Source organism: Saccopteryx bilineata, chromosome 1 (assembly GCF_036850765.1).
Source record: "Saccopteryx bilineata isolate mSacBil1 chromosome 1, mSacBil1_pri_phased_curated, whole genome shotgun sequence".
Lineage (NCBI taxonomy): Eukaryota > Metazoa > Chordata > Mammalia > Chiroptera > Emballonuridae > Saccopteryx > Saccopteryx bilineata.
In genome coordinates this window covers 343,201,115-343,218,388 of record NC_089490.1, presented here as the reverse complement: position 1 = coordinate 343,218,388, position 17,274 = coordinate 343,201,115, and the positions used below count along the sequence as shown (strand labels likewise).

Genomic DNA, 17,274 nt, shown 5'->3' with positions numbered 1-17,274 from the left:
CAACAGACTTTATTTAGATTTCACCAGTTTTTCCGCTGTCTTTTTTCTGATTCCAGGATCTAGTTCATGCAGTTAATCAAGTCTCCTTTTGCTCCTCTAATCTGTAACATGTTCTTGGTCTTTGTTTTCCATGACTTTTGACTGTTTTGAAGTCAGATACTCTGTAGACTGCCCCTGAACTTGAATTTATCTGATGTCATCTCTTGATTAGACTGAAGGTTATGGATTTTGGAGAAGACTCCCACAAAGGTGAAGTGCCATGCTCACTGTGTCATATTTGGGGGGTACTTGATAGCAATATGACTTATTACTGGTGACAGTAACCTTAATCACTTGATTCTGGTAGTGTCTGGTTTTCATCACTTGAAAGTCACTAATTTTTCCTTTCTATACTCTAGAAGTGATAAATCCAGCTTACGCTCAAGGCGGGCAGGGGCAGGGAGTACACTCTACTCTCTGGAGGTAGGAGTGTCAAAGAATTTATGGATTTAAGATAAAATAGCCATAGCAATTAATACTTATGGGAAAATACTTTGAAGCTATGCAAATATTCTTAAAGTTTCACCCACTAGTTTTAGCACTTATCAGTAGTGATCACTGTAGTATTCTAATGGCGATTTTCTAGTTCCCTCATGCCTTCTATATTTGTTTTTTGGAATTCTTCTGTAAAGAAAATATGTCCCTTTCCCCATATGTATTCATTTAGTCAATTACTTATTTATATCAGGATGAACTAATGAATATATTATTCTTTGGGTTAAAATATAAAACTATTACTTGTCAAATTCAAATTGGTCTAACTATAGATATACTGGGAGGTCTTCCAGGTTTGGCTGTGTCTACAGATTTTAATTGCATCTTTTTTTAAGCATTTGCTTACTTTCTGGCACTACAGGATACTCCAGGCATATTATTTTCTCTGCCCGAGCCTAATCAGCCATTTCTCCCAGAAGCGTTGGTTCCCTTAATGGAGAATGGTATTTAGAAACCAAGATTTGAATGCTGAATGCTCTCTGCTAATGGGTATCACTGCTCCAATCTGTCACACGATAGAGCTCGGAAATATGTTTCTGTATAGCAAGCCATGTATGTGCACATATGTCTATTCTAAAGTAAGTATGAGTTCATACTAATATCTCCAGCTTTAACCCAGCACCACAGGGCTCGTTCTAGCCTTCAGCCTTGCTTATTTATAACTTTTTTCTCTGACAGTGAGAAAGCTGGCTTCTCTTATTCACACATTCACTTGATCAAACCTAATATATATGTAATTTCTAAATTCTAACACATACCATGGTGGGTGAAGGGAGGTACAGAGATTTAAAAGTGAAATGTACCCCCCCCCCTTTTCATACAATGAATCACCATTTACTGCCAAAACCCAGATTTCAATGCTTCACTTATATGACTGATTGATTGATTATATAGACATATATAGATGAACCTGGACACCTGATTTCATTTATCACATTGTTTCTATGGTAAAGCATAATCTACATTTCAATCAACAAAATTAAAAGTAAATTTTTAGGAATCAATTCATCTCTATCACAGTAATTATCTCTATTCCTCAATAAAAGTAAAAGTTCCATTAGAATAAATATTGCTATGTAGGATTTCCAAGCCTCAGGCAGTGAACCATTTATTTCAACTCTGGTTAACCCAGGAGTTCTATATTCATCTATGAATTTAGTGTTTTTCTGCTGTGAAATCAATGAGGAAATGACCATGTCTTTTTAATTTAGAACCATTTCCCTACCACTCAACACATAATAGTTGCTTGACATTTTGATTTGAAGATTATCCTTAAACACATGGCATAAGAAATCTACTATTCAGGATCTTCAGTTTCTAACGACACTTCTCTTTGGCCATTAACCAGCAATGGGATTTTTAGAGCAGTTATTAAGGTAACTAAATAAATAAAAATTCTGTTTGTGTCCCAAGAAAGGTACAATTTTTATCTCCTCAATGTCTCTTCTGCTCACCTCATTTTACTTCTCATTTTCTCACATCCCTTTGTCACTGATATCTACTGCTGCCTCAGTTAAAGAAATTTGGAAATGGCAGGGAAAGATGACAAGTGCTGATTTTTACTAGAGTTATAGGGCAGGAAAGACCGCTATCTCATATCTCCTTCTGGCCTTTCTCCATACAAAAATTTTGACCTACCCTCCACAGCCTGATGATCACAAAAATGTTTGGAAGGGTCTTCTCTTTAATTAAAAAAAAAGAAAGAAAGGGGGTCTTCTCAGCATAATTTCAGCATCTACTCAGTGCTAAATCATTACCTAGTTCCAAGTTTATCTTTTACTTGAACCTTCCGAAACTAATGAGATTTGATAAACTTCACTGATTAATTTAGTTTCCAGATAGGAGTTTAACATTAAGAATAAAGCAAGTAACCACAAAAAACTTTAACCCAGCAGATAATAGATAAGCTAGGCAACATTACATAACATTAAAAGCAACCCTCAGATGATGTATGTAGTATTATTCCCATTTTACAACGAAGATATCAAGATACAGAGAAGAGAGCACCTGATAAGTGGTGGAAGCAGGATCTGCTGCCAAGTCTGTCTGGTCCATGCTTTTCCCATCACACCACACTGCTTTCTAGGAGAAAAGAGCCTTGGAGAACCACTTCATATGAATTTTCCAAACTTTAAAGGATCTCAAACTTTTCTGATCCACATAATTCTAGCCATTTGAAAGGATATTTCTTTACATTTCTTTCTACTTAATAGTTGGAGCTTGCCTTTTAAAGTAACATGAATTCAAAAGAACAGAGTAGTTGCATAGAATTGGGCCTAACAAGAGTGTTTCTTCAATAGGCTCTTTAGAAAGCACTTAACTGCAGAAATATAGATATAGGTTAGGAATTGGTTTTCCTGATTTAGGTTACCTTTGAAGACCTTACTTCCTAAGCAAGAAAGTTCCATGTAAATCTGTCACTATTTCCAAATATATCTAGTTTTAATTTATCCTATTAAATTTTTTTTAGAACTACCCATTTCCTAAAATTTAAAGTCCTATTAGGTTAACTACTTGATTAATATGTTGTTACAGAAAGGCAAGAAGGCCGTCAGGCCTTACTTATTTAAAACTGCCACTTAAAAAATACCATTATAAAGTAACTTAAAGGGAAAGATGAAAATTTTAAAGAAAAAGAACAGAACAGAAACATTTGAATAATTTCATAGATTTGTAAGAAGAGATAAGAAGTGTATCCTTATGAAGAAGAAATATCAATACCGCGCTATAGAATGGAAGAAGGATCCTGACCTCTCTAGAAGTGGGTTATTTGAGAAATAGACATAAAGGTTATTTTTTGTATACACAAGCTCTGCAGCATTAAAAATTGCAAATTATGATCAAACCCAAAAGAGTTAGGCATCTTTGGAAAGCATAGCATGCCTTAATAGGAGCATTACATACTAGTTCAGGATGGTTTGGAAGGCCACATTTTTTGCATGGTTCGTCATCATCTGCTAGGACGGCTTCCTCACTCTCCTTTTCTTCCTCCTCTTCAGAAGCTGCAGACGATTTGTCACTGTCAGACCCTTCACTTTCATCATTGCTGGAATATTTCCACCTGCCACGTGTTCGAGAACCAGTCCATCGAACTTTGCCTTTGGTTTTTACCTTATATAAAATAAAAAATTGGGATAATCTGGTATAAAAATGTAAAAAGAAAAATTTCTATTATGTGTCTCTTATAAAATATTTAGTCACTGCATAAAGAAAAGGAAAATTATTGTAGCTTCTTCAACAGATATACCTACTCTTTAATTTTGGTATATATTTATATTTCCACTATTTTTTCTATTTTGGAGGGTATTATAATAAATACTATCTTATACATATTTTCCCTAGTAATAAAATGTTCTGCTAACATCACTGTAAATGACTATATATAATATGCTGTCACATAGTTTTATTTATCTAATCTTCTACTTGACAGACATTTAGGTAGTTTCTAATTTTTTTCACTTTCATGAACAACTGTATCCTTGTAAATATACTTTTACACACACCTCTGTGGTTAAGATAAATTCCTCAAAGAGAATTCTGGGTCAAAGAGCATGCACATTATACAGACTATAATAGACGACTGACGATGTTCTTACATTTTGTTACACAAAATTTTAAATTCCCATATTAGAGATGAATTCTTAAAAATTTAATGGGTCAGCCTGACCAGGCGGTGGCGCAGTGGATAGAGCGTCGAACTGGGATGCAAAAGGACCCAGGTTCGAGACCCCGAGATTGCCAGCTTGAGTGTGGGCTCATCTGGTTTGAGCAAAAAGCTCACCAGCTTGGACCCAAGGTCACTGGCTCGAGTGGGGGGTTACTCAGTCTGCTGAAGGTCCGCGGTCATGGCACATATGAGAAAGCAATCAATGAACAACTATGGTGTCACAACGAAAAACTGATGATTGATGCTTCTCATCTCTCTCCCTTCCTGTCTGTCTGTCCCTGTCTATCCCTCTATCTGACTCTCTCTCTGTTCCTATACAAAAAAAAAAAAAAAAAATTTAATGGGTCAGAAATGCATATAAAAATCCCGACAAACTTAAAATATATTTATTATTCAGAGTAATTTATAATGTTGTAAACTAATTTTTATTGCCTACTTGCACAATTTTTAAATTCATATTTTAATTAATTTCTGCAGCTTAAGTCCCCATCAAAGACCAAAATAATTCTAATAGAAGGGGAAATATTTTTACAGTAAAGAATTAAAAATTCAGTGTTCCAGGGAATAAAATATTAGTTACAATGAATAACAATTGGATCACTTATGTAATTAAAAACAAAAATAGCACTTTTAATTATAACAAACTCCCATAGACTAGCCAAAGATTTGCGCCAGACTTTTCTTAAAATATGAGGGTCATCAGAAAAAAATTCTGGTTTCTAAAACTCATGTTTAAAATAGAAGAATATAGGCACTGTCGTACACACAATGAGAGAGTACATAATGGCCATTTTTGGAAATCTGTCAATAGCTACCAAAATTTAAACTACACATGCTCCTTGACCCAGCAATTTCAATTCTAGGAGTCTATTCTAAAGAAATACTGACTCATGTCCAAAATGATCTCTAAAGCAGCACTGCCTGTAATAGTGAAAAATTGGAAACCTAAATGTCAATCAATAAGGGAGTAGTTAAATAAACTGAGGTACATCCACACTGGAATCCTACGAGGTCATTAGTAATCAAAAGATAGATTATATCTTACTGCAATGGAAAGATTTCAAAAACACACTCTTAAGTGGAAAACTCAATAAAAAATGAACATATTTGAATTCATTTTTTAACTTAATGGATAAATATTTATGAACATACATATGTATGTATGGAAAAAGAATTGGAAACAAACTGTTAGTAGTGTTTATGGAAAATTTTCACTTTTCAATCCTATAGGTTGAATATTATTTCAATAGTTTGCAAAGAGAATATATTCCTTCATTGCCTGTAACAGAGAAAAAGTTTAATAAAAGATGATGGGATTATACAGTCTGAAATAAAATGTCTGGGATAACTACTGAGAAAAGACAGCTCCCAAATATAGAAAGATAGTGTTGGGTTTTTTTAGTTATCTTTGAATGACTTGTTTCAGCTAAAAGCAAAAGCTACAAAACGCCTAGAGCCAAATATTTCTAATAAAAAGTAAAACTCGGAGTAGGAGAAATTTTACCTTGCTTACTTTAGAATTTGTATCTTTCTCCACTTTTTTCAAATTTTCCTTTTTGTCTGTTTTTTGCAAAGTTGTTGACTCTTCTTCCACCTCATCTTCTCCTTCCCCCCTTTTTTTATCAGCTTTCTGATCTCTGATCTCAGCCACTTTCGCTGTGGGTCTAGATATTCTTGGAGACCTCCTTAAAGTACGACCCATATTTGTTTTCTCTTCTTCTTTTTCTGACTTCTCTTGCTTCATTTCTGGTTCTAAAATTTTGGGAGGAGAATCTGGCTTCTTTTTCCGACTGGATATCCTAATTGTTAATTTGATGCCTTCTTTTTGCCTTTCAGAGGTTATCTCTGTGTTTTCTGGGACAGTGGTTTCTTCTTCAGAAATCAATTTATATTTAAATTTGCTTTTTTGCACAGAACCTTTTGTCTCAGAAGGGTCCTCTGCACTAGAGGTCTGGACACTGTCCAAGTTATCCATTTCTACCCTCATGGATTCAGAATCCTCTTTCAGAATTTCTGGGTCTGTTTTTTCCAGGGACTGACCTTCAGTGCTCTGACACTCTGCCACTTCTTTTTCTGAGGCTGGTTTCTCACAATGGCCAGCTGTGTCAGACAGCAAAGAAGTTTCAGCTGCCTCGGGAGAGCCTAGCTTTACTGATTCTAGAGTACTCTTTGGAACCTCTTCTGGTATTGGACTCAATCTTTGTGTGTCTTTATCAAAAAAAGTCTTTTTGGGCTTCTCTAACTTTTCAAGACTTTCTAGGACTGGTGAGCACTTATCCTTCTTATTTTTGGGACACTTCTCTTCAACTTTGATGGTATGGGATTCAGCAGTTGATAAAGCAGTTTTTAAAGAGAGATCTTTTGCTATCTCAGAAGCCTCGAGAGAGGCTTCCATTTCTGGAGTGCCAGTTTCCTCTATCTGCTCTTTTTGACTCTGGGTCTCTAAATCTGATATTGAACTTTCAGCATCCTTCTCTAATGGGACCACTTCTTTCTCAAGATCACCTGTTTTTATACTTGTTATGACAGAATTTAAGGACTCTGCTCCATTTCCCTCCATGATGACACTTTTATCCTTAGAGGGGCTACAGCTATCATCCTTTGTATCATAAAGCTTTGTCTCCATTTGTTCTGTCTTAAAATTTGGAGTTACCTTTTCTTCACTAACTTCTCCGTTTACCAGCTGTTTTCCATCATGGCCCAAAGCAGTGATTGTAGAGATCCTTTTACAAGTCTCTTCCTCTTGTTTTATTTCATCTTTCAAAAATTCTTTTGTTGGAGTAACTGATTTACACAGAGGTCCTTTGATTGAACTGTCAAAATCATCACTCAGTTTAATTTCTCGTTTTTTTAGTGGTATCTTGGCCTGCTGGTCATTTTTAAGTTTCTCAGTTTCTTCAGTAGACTTCTCAGTAATTTCTTGAGAAGATTTAACATTGCCACCAAACTCCAGCCTCTCGGGCTCTAGCTTCTCCACACAAGCTTTGATATCTTTAGGGTCTGCTCTACATTCCTTCACTTCAACCTTGATGGGTTTGACATTTTCCTTGAAGGAATCACTTTCTTCTTTGATAATCTTTTTGTCCTCACTTTCCAGCAAAGGTTTTTCTAGCTTTACTATGACTGGCAGTTTCACAAGCTCCTTTTCATCTTCTTTTTCTATTTTCACGGTAGTTTCTCCCAGATCATTGGGTATAGAATGCTTTTCTGAATCGATTAGCTGCTCTTCACTTTTCCTCTTTTCATTTTCCTTTTGTTCCTCTAAAAATCAGAAAAAGTTTACATGAATCTAAGTACTGAAGATACATAAATTTAAAGGCTTAACATAACATATATTTTCATTTGAAGTTTCTCTCTTAAAAGAGGTGACTTTGGTCACTGGACACTTAACAATAAAAAACAAAATATGCCAGTGAAAAAAAATTACCAGACTCTGAAGCATAACTTCTAGATATTAAAAACTATTATTTAGAAAGACTCAAGTTTCTGCTTTATACTTTTAATTTCAGTGTTCTCAATGCAATGAAAATATTTATAAACCTCAAATAATTTATTATGGCTCAAAAATATGAAACTAAAAATACTACATAAAAGATTTCCAAAGGACCATATTTGTTTGAAGAACTGACAACTGTTCTTTGTAAGTCACTGATCACTTCATTTTCCTATGGCAACATGAGTATGGTAGTGGGAAAATGTTTGCTTTACATTTTATTCAGATTATAAAAGTACCACAATTCTGTACAGATAATGAAAAATAGAAAAAAACACCCAAAACTCTAATATCCAGAAACAATCTTAATGAATATTTTAGGTTACTTCCTTCTAGTCTTGTATAATTTTGACAAAGTTGTGATCACATTGACATTTTTTTCATTAAAATATTAGGACTTTATGATATTATATACTTTCGTGAAAAAATTGACCTTAATTACACAACACTCCCCAATATGGTTATGCTACATTTTACTTTATCAAATGCTATTATTAACATTTCAGCAGTTTCTATTTTACAAATAAACTATTAGGTTTATCTGTCAATTCTTTTTACCTTATTGGCTACAAATGCCAAACTTTTAAAAAGTTCCTAAAAGTGCAAATTTAAACAAAAGCCATACTTAGTAAATGGCAATATATAAAAGGGACTGCAAAATTGCATATATGCTTGTGCTCAGATGACCAGAACAGTGTTTTCAGAATTAATTTAATTACTAATTTTACTTACATTTCCATCATCTCGCCCTATCCTGCCAACTGAAAAACCTCAATTCTAAATGAAGTTTTACCAAGATAGTAAGTTTTACAAAAAATTTGAACAGCATTTTGCTAAGCTGATAAACCAGTTATAATGTATTTCACTGAAATAAAATGAAATGGATAGAAGTGAGATGAATTAGGACATGTTTTATACAATGAGAATCCACTATTTCTTTAAAGAGTGAAATTTTTACTATAAACCACCATTTCTTTTCTTTTTTTTTAAAGTGAGAGAAGGGGAAATAGTGAGACAGACTCCTGCATGTGCCCCAACCAGATTCCACCTGGCAACCCCATCTGGGGCTGATGCTTGAACCAACCAAGCCACTGGCTGCGAGAGGGGGAGAGAGAAAGAAGGAGAGGGAGGGCAAAAAGAGTGGATGGTTGCTTCTCCTATGTGTCCTGACTTTGTATTGAACCCGGGACATCTGTATGCCAGGCCAATGCTCTATCCCTGAGCCAGCCACCATTTCTTTTCATGTTCAATCATGTTGCAAATAAAAAATTCAAAAACCAGGCCCTGGCCGGTTGGCTCAGTGATAGAGCGTCGGCCTGGCGTGCAGGAGTCCCAGGTTCGATTCCCCGCCAGGGCACACAGGAGAGGCGCCCATCTGCTCCTCTACCCCTCCCTGTCTCCTTCCTCTCTGTCTCTCTCTTCCCCTCCTGCAGCCAAGGCTCCATTGGAGCAAAGTTGGCCTAGGCGCTGAGGATGGCTCTGTGGCCTCTGCCTCAGGTGCTAGAATGGCTCTGGTTGCAACAGAGTGACGCCCCAGATAGGCAGAGCATCGTCCCCTGGTAGGTGTGCCGGGTGGATCCCGGTCGGGTGCATGTGGGAGTCTGTCTGACTGCCTCCCCGTTTCCAACTTCAGAAAAATACAAAAAAAAAAAAAAAAAAAATCAAAAACCACTGAGAACCATTCTGAACATGAGATTAGCGTTTAAGTATTGCTTTTCCATCTTTACACTGTCAGTGTGATTTAATTTATACATACAGCTAATAAAAGTAAAGACATCACAGTGATCTCATTTGTATGTCTTCCCTTTCCCACTGATAAAGTTGGTTTAGTAAATTCCTGTTCAATGAGACTGTTTAGCATATCAACAGATCTAATTAAATGAACATCATACTTAATTAAAAAATACATTACAATCTCTAAAAATAACTTCAGCCTAATACTAAGAGTTTATGGAACATAATTTAGTATTTCTTCTAGATATTTCATTTCAGAAAACAACTCAAGACTTCATTCTGACTCTGACCCAAGGTAAAATCGCACTATGACAATACTGTACTATAAATATGTAATGTGAAAAATATCTTTACAATGGCAACCATATTATTAAATGTATGTGTGTAAGTAACATTTACAGCTGAAATCTACAAACTGTTACATGTCAGATTGATAAAAAAAAAAAAAGCCCCAAAACAAAAATGACACCTATGTTTTTATTTGCAGGTGGTGAATAAGAAAGCCCTCTTCAGTTATTTGAACTGATTTTGAGTTAGAACGTATCAAAATAAAATGAGAAGTAACATTAGATTCAAGATTCCTAGGTTCACTAAACTTAATTCAGCCAGCAGTTTATCTTTGGGCATGTCACAGACTCTCTGAAACTCATTTCTTCATCCACAAGTAAAGTAGATGGACTAAGTGACCTTCACTAACTTATATTTCTGTTAATCAGTTATTTTCTATTAATTGAATTTATTGGGGTGACATTGGTTCACAAAACCATACAGGTTTCAAGTGTGTATTTCAATAAAAGACCATCTGCACCTAAACCATGTGCCTTCTGCCCCAGTCAGTCTCTTTAGGTCCCCGTTTCCCCCCACCCTTTGCCCACCTACACCTTACACCGCACCTCCCTTACCCTCTGGCTATTGCCTCACTGTTGTCTGTGTCTATGTGTTATGTATTATGTGTTTTTGGCTAATCACTTCACTTTCTTTCATCCAATCCTCTCTTCCTCTTCCCCTTGACAGCTGTAAGTCTGTTCCCTGTGCCTATGTTTCTGTTTCTATTTTGTTCATCAGTTTATCTTGTTCATCAGATTTCACAAATGAGACCACATGATATTTGTCTTTCTCTGAATGGATTATTTCACTTGGCTCAATTTTTTTTTTTGTATTTTTCTGAAGTGAAAAGCAGGGGGGGTTTTGGCAGACAGGCAGACTTTTGCATGTGCCCGACCAGGATCCACCCAGCATGCCCACCAGGGAGTGACGGTTGGCCCATCTGGGGCATTGCTCTGCTACAACTGGAGCCATTTAGCGCCTGAGGATGAGGCTATGGAGCCCTCCTCAGCGCCCGGGCCAACTTTGCTCCCATGGAGCCTTGGCTGAGGGAGGGGAAAAGAGAGATAGAGAGAGAGGGGAGGGGGAAGGATGAAGAAGCAGATGGGCCCTTCTCCTGTGTGCCCTGGCTGGAATTCGAACCTAGGACTTCCACATGCCTGGCCGTTGCTCCACCGCTGAGCAAACTAACCAGGGCCTCACTTGGATCAATTCTTTTAAGAGAAAACAAAAGCCATCCTTAGTAAATGACATAGTCTGTAAATGGGACTACAAGATTGATTACAAGAAAAACTAACAACTACTACTGTATTACTATATTTACTACATAGATGTGTCCCTAAAACTGTATAAAGAACAAAAGAACCATAACAGAAAAGGAATCTTTAAGCGCAATCACAACTGGTAAAAAGGTCATTCGGTTATACAAGCATTTCTCCAAAGTTTGTCAAAAGAAAATTATAAAAGAGGATGCAAATTAGTTTGAGACATGAAATTTTGAAATGATAAAACTAAAGGAAAAATAAACTTCAAAAAATCACAATGCAGCAATAACAGTGCTTGCCAAACCTGAGGTGATTCAAGAGAAGTGTTATCTATTACACGTTTTTAAAACCAATTCATTTATTTACTCAACAAATATTTACTGATCACCTATTATATGTACTTTCCCAACCATCACAACCAGAATCATCCTATGTAAGTTAACAGTAAAGGACAGTTACTATCCAGTTACTAAAACAGCCAGTTACTATCCAATGTCCATCCCCCCACTTCTTTCTTACTAACAGAACTCTGATTTTGTTTAGGAAAGTACCTGCTCTAAAACTTTTTATTAGGAATTACAAAATGGTGATATTCCCATTATATCATTCCTACATTAGTGATTTGCTGATTTTTTTTTTTTTTTTTTTGTATTTTTCTGAAGTTGGAAACAGGGAGGCAGTCAGACAGACTCCCATATGCACCTGACTGGGATCTACCTGGCACGCCCACCAGGGGGCGATGCTCTGACATCTGGGGCGTCACTCTGTTGCAACCAGAGCCATTCTAGCGCCTGAGGCAGAGGCCACAGAGCCATCCCCAGCGCCCGGGCCAACTTTGCTCCAATGGAGCCTTGGCTGCAGGAGGGGAAGAGAGAGACAGAGAGGAAAGAGAGGGAGAGGGGTGGAGAAGCAGATGGGCACCTCTCCTGTGTGCCCTGGCCGGGAATCGAACCTGGGACTCCTGCCCACCAGGCCGACGTTCTACCACTAAGCCAACCAGCCAGGGCCTGCTAAAATTCTATAAAAATACACTTTTACCAATTTATTATTTTGTTACACAGCAGTAGTACATTTCATATAGAAAAGGGATTAATATTTAATTGTTTTCATTAATTTAACAGTTTTCAAAATAATTAATTTAGTCCCCACTGGTATCATCCAAATGAAACCAGTTTTCTTTTAAGTACCATGGGCTTAATATACAATCAATGTGCTTTAATCCATGGTAGTTACTGTCCTAGTCAACGCTTCCTTTGTCCTATCTTTGGCAATGGAAACCTCTGTTAGTTGGCTTCTGAGTCTTTTTCATGTGACTCTGGTAGCATCCACACCCCCTGAAAGACAACATGTTCCTTGGTTCATTATGCCCCAGAAATGGAATCCGCCACTTACTTTTCTAAGAAGACTTGGTTTGGTTTAATTTAGTGGGAACTGTATTTCAAGGTCACAACCTGGGCATGAAGGATACTCACTGCTACTGAGCTGATCACGGTTTCTAAGTATTTTCAGTGGACAGAGCTAGAAAATATATGTATATATTTTTAAATAAAAGTAACTCATGCCTGACCAGGCGGTGGCGCAGTGGATAGAGCGTCAGACTAGGATGCAGAGGACCCGGGTTCAAGACCCCAAGGTCGCCAGCTTGAGTGTGGGCTCATCTGGTTTGAGCAAAAGCCTACTAGCTTGAACCCAAGGTCGCTGGCTCCAGCAAGGGGGTTACTCAGTCTGCTGAAGGCCCGTGGTCAAGGCACATATGAGAAAGCAGTCAATGAACAACTAAGGTGTTGCAACGCGCAATGAAAAACTAATGATTGATGCTTCTCATCTCTCTCCGTTCCTGTCTGTCTGTCCCTGTCTATCCCTCTCTCTGACTCACTCTGTCTCTGTAAAAAATAAATAAATAAATAAATAAATAAATTTAAAAAAAAAGGAACTCATGAGGTCAGAATACTAGTTCTGTGTTTCTTTAAGCTTTTCTGTAAGACATCTTATTTCTTTTTCTCACACTGAGAATCTTGGTTTTCAAGGGCATCATAGATGCTATAATTAGAGTATGTTATTTCCTCTCATACTATACAGAAAATATTTTCAGAATAACAATGCTGACATAATTGCTAAAGTGATTTAATAAAAAGTAAAAAAATTTGCCTGACCAGGTGTGTTGTAGTGGATAGAGTGTTGACCTGGGACACTGAGAACTCAGGTATGAAACCCCAAGGTCACTGGCTTGATCATGGGATCATTGACATGATCCCATGGTTGCTGGCTTGAGCAAGGGGTCACTGGATCAACTGGAGCCCCTAGTCAAGGTACATATGAGAAAACAATCAATGAACAACTAAAGTGCTGCAACTATGAGCTGATACTTCTCATCCCTCTCCCTTCCTGTCTGTCCCGGTCTGTCTCTCTCTCTTTAAACCATAATGTATGGTTTAAAATATATATATATATATATATATATATATATATATATATATATATATGTATTTTATGTATCCTTCCCATTCTTTCTCCATTTTAGTTTTATTAGATTTCCAGTGTCAAAGAACATAGCCATTAAAGACTCTATGTTCCCTTACATCCATCATTAGATTTAGTTTTATGTAACTTCAAGTTGAATGCTTCCCCAATATTGTTTTATAAATTTCTATTTTGAAATAATTTTAAACATACAGATAAATTACAAAAATTGTTCAAATACACCGTCACCTTGTTTTCCTAAAGTTAACTTACATAATCAGTACAAGGATCAAAACCAGGAAATTAACATTAGTAAAATATTACTACCTAAACAGATTTCATTTAAATTTCACCATTTTCACCAACGTCCACTCTGAGAATCCATGTCTCATTTTTTTTTCCTTGTTTCTTCTAATCTGTGACCATTCCTCATTCTTTCCTTGTCAGTTCTGATCCTGACAATTATTTTGTGGAATACTTCTTAATTTGGGCTTCTTTGATGCTTTCTCAAGATTAGATTTTTGACAAAAATTCCACAAAAGAGATGCTGTCAAAGGGTACATGATGTCAAAACTATGATCACTTGGTTAAGGCAGCATCAGCTGGTTACTCTGCTATAAAGATACCATTTCTCCATTTCTAACACATAATACCTTGGGGGAGATTATACTAATATCCTGTTTCTCTACAAACATTCACTCAATTTTAGCGTCTCTAAGAGATCTTGCCCACAACAACTGTTACTGTAATATTTCTCTATGGTGATTTTTTATTTCCTTCATTCCTTCTATATTATCAACTGATATTCGCCTAAACTGAAGAACTGTTGCTTCACCTTCATGTATTTACTCGGTTATGTATGTATGTAAGTAGGAACTCAGGGATGTTTACTGTATGGTTTAAAATCTATCATATAAATTTCTCACTAAAAGTTTCTGCTTTTAAGACTGGGAGCTTTTTTTGGTTGGCACTTGTGTCCTCCTAATTGCCCAAATTCTTTTTTGGGCACATTAGTAGTTTCTGGCAATCTAAGACGTTCCAGGCTCACCCTGTATTTTCCCTGCCATCCCTCTTTATTGGAGAATGATATTTTGAAATAAAAATCTAGAGGTTAAGAGTGCTTATTGCTCCTGAGATATCATCATTTTTAGATTCCTGTCATAAGTAGAGGTAGAAAATATATCTAGGCCTGACCTGTGGTGGCGCAGTGGATAAAGCGTCGACCTGGAAATGCTGAGGTTGCCGGTTCGAAACCCTGGGCTTGTCTGGTCAAGGCACATATGGGAGTTGATGCTTCCTGCTCCTCCCTCCCTCCTCTCTCTATCTCTCTCCCTCTCTCTCTCCTTTCTAAAATAAATAAATAAAATAAAATAAAAATATATCTATGTATCATATATCAAACCACACAAATACAAATTAATACAGTTGTATTTATTTCTATATCACCTACCATTGATGTTTTAAGTCACTTTGGCTCTCTGAAGTTCATTGATTAGAAGATTTCTATAGAAAAACTCATGGGAGCCTGACCTGTGGTGGCACAGTGGATAAAGTGTCGACGTGGAATGCTGAGGTCGCCAGTTCAAAGCCCTGGGCTTGCCCGGTCAAGGCACACATGGGAGTTGATGTTTCCTGCTCCTCACCACTTTCTCTCTCTCCCTCTCTCTCTCTCTCTCTGCTCCCCCATTCTCTAAAATGAATAAGTATTTTAAAAATAAATATATAAATAAATAGAAAGACTCATGGGAAAGTAGATATTGTTAACAGTTTATAGAGCCTTTATCTGAAAGTCAGTTTGGCTGGACATAAAACCTCTGTCTTACATTTTCCCCCTTACACACATTCTGGCATTTTCTTCTTGCATAGAGCATTCTTTTAAAAAATACAAATGATGGCACTCTGGTTTTCTTTCCCTTAAATCACTTGATCTCATTGTTTGGATAACTAAAGTCTTTTTTTCTTCAAAGCCCAATAATTTTACTAGAATATGTCTTGATTTTAGTTGTTCTGGGTTCATTTTCCATGGTATACAGTTCAACTGCAGTCTCACACCTTTATTTCAGGAAGTTTTGTTAAACATAGCTTTAGTATTTTTATCTGTTCCCTTGCTTTGGCTTTCTTTTTTTGTCGACTCCTGTTGCATTCTCTTTGCCTTTCTATAAATCTTTATCTCTTTCTCTCAAATCTCTCTTTCTTCATTCCTTTATGACTAAAAAAAATATATAGACCTTTCCATTTGCTATTTTTTAAAGACACTAATTCTTGTATTTGTTAATGTAGATGTTTCTTCTGCATTTTATAAAATCTTAACTCTTTACTGGGGGCTACACCCTATAAAGTTACAGTTTTCTTATGTTTTGCAAGGTCTTTAAGGTAAATTTTCATTCCCCGAACTGAGGTGATTCTGCTTCTTACTCTCTTTTGTTCTTGTAATCCCTATGGGATTTGACCTTGATACTTTTTAGCTGATTATTTTTGTCCAGTAGTTATTCTAATTTGATAGCTCTTGAGCTCCTCATCTGTTATTTTTTTTATTTATTCATTTTTAGAGAGGACAGAGAGAGGGAGAGAGAGAGAGACTGAGAGAGAGAGAAGAGGGGAGGAGCTGGAAGCATCAACTCCCATATGTGCCTTGACCAGGCAAGCCCAGGGTTTCGAACCGGCGACCTCAACATTTCCAGGTCGACGTTTTATCCACTGCGCCACCACAGGTCAGGCCTCATCTGTTATTTTTGTGCAATATTCAAAATTAAAGCGATTCACACTATGAGATCACCTAACTCTATTCTCTTACCATACTTTTATTTGAATCTTCTTTTATTCTTGTTAATATTTCCTCCATCCTACTTAATTTGGATTCTATTATCAGCAGTTTGGACCAAGGTCAGTGCGGAGTTTTGTCTTGGAAGAGAGCTTTGGAGAAGTATGAGAATTCATAAGGCCCAGAGCACCCTAGCTCTTTTAAGACCTTAGTTTCAGATACTGTCTATAATTTCGGGGTTTTTTTTGGGGGGGGGGTTTCTGAAGCTGGAAATGGGGAGGCAGTCAGACAGACTCCCACATGCGCCCAACCAGGATCCACCCAGCATGCCCACCAGGGGGCGATGCTCTGCCCATCTGGGGCGTCACTCTGTTGTGACCAGAGCCACTCTAGCGCCTGAGGCAGAGGCCACAGGGCCATCCTCAGTGCCCAGGCCATCTTTGCTCCAATGGAGCCCCAGCTGCAGGAGGGGAAGAGAGAGACAGAGAGGAAGGAGGGGGAGGGGAGGAGAAGGAGATGGGCGCTTCTGCTGTGTGCCCTGGTCGGGAATCGAACCCGGGACTTCTGCACACCAGGCCAATGCTCTACCACTGAGCCAACCGGCCAGAGCCTGGGTTTTTTTTTTAAGGTTTTATTTATTGATTTTACAGAGACAGGAAAGAGAGGGGGCCATAGAGAGAGAACTCTCAACTCATAGCTGCTTCACTTTAGTTGTTCATTACCTGCTTGTCATATGTGCCTTGACCCGGCAAGCCCAGGTATTTAAACAGACCTCAGTATTCCAGGTCGACGCTTTATCCACTGTGCAATCACAAGCCAGGCTAGTTTTAAATTTTGCCATCAGTATGTTCCTTTTATAGGGGATGTGCAGATTCAAAAGCCATGCCCTTCCACTTCTCCAAAATCATTAATGATAACTTAAATTTTCACCTTCTGATTCAAGCTACAACAAACTCAGTCAGAAAAAATAACTTAAGTTTCTCTAACCATCAAATTTCTTTTGCTTTTCTCCATCCCTCTTTCCTTTCTTCCTTTC

At 37.2% G+C, this 17,274-nt stretch overlaps 1 protein-coding gene across 3 annotated transcripts in view; it reads right to left on the bottom strand.

Annotated features, from left to right (window-relative positions):
* Positions 1–17,274, bottom strand: part of RSF1 (remodeling and spacing factor 1) — a 187,945-nt gene that overhangs the window by 43,182 nt on the left and 127,489 nt on the right. Inside the window, exons 6-8 of one of the 3 annotated variants that reach the window (XM_066249494.1) lie at positions 5,715–7,462; positions 3,439–3,645; positions 2,542–2,616 (exon numbers count right to left, since the gene is read on the bottom strand). In XM_066249494.1, coding sequence (XP_066105591.1) covers positions 2,542–2,616; positions 3,439–3,645; positions 5,715–7,462 — 2,030 coding nt within the window. Of the gene's footprint in view, positions 1–2,541; positions 2,617–3,438; positions 3,646–5,705; positions 7,463–17,274 lie in introns of all 3 variants that reach the window. The other 2 variants (XM_066249483.1, XM_066249500.1) reach the window with 2 other exon arrangements.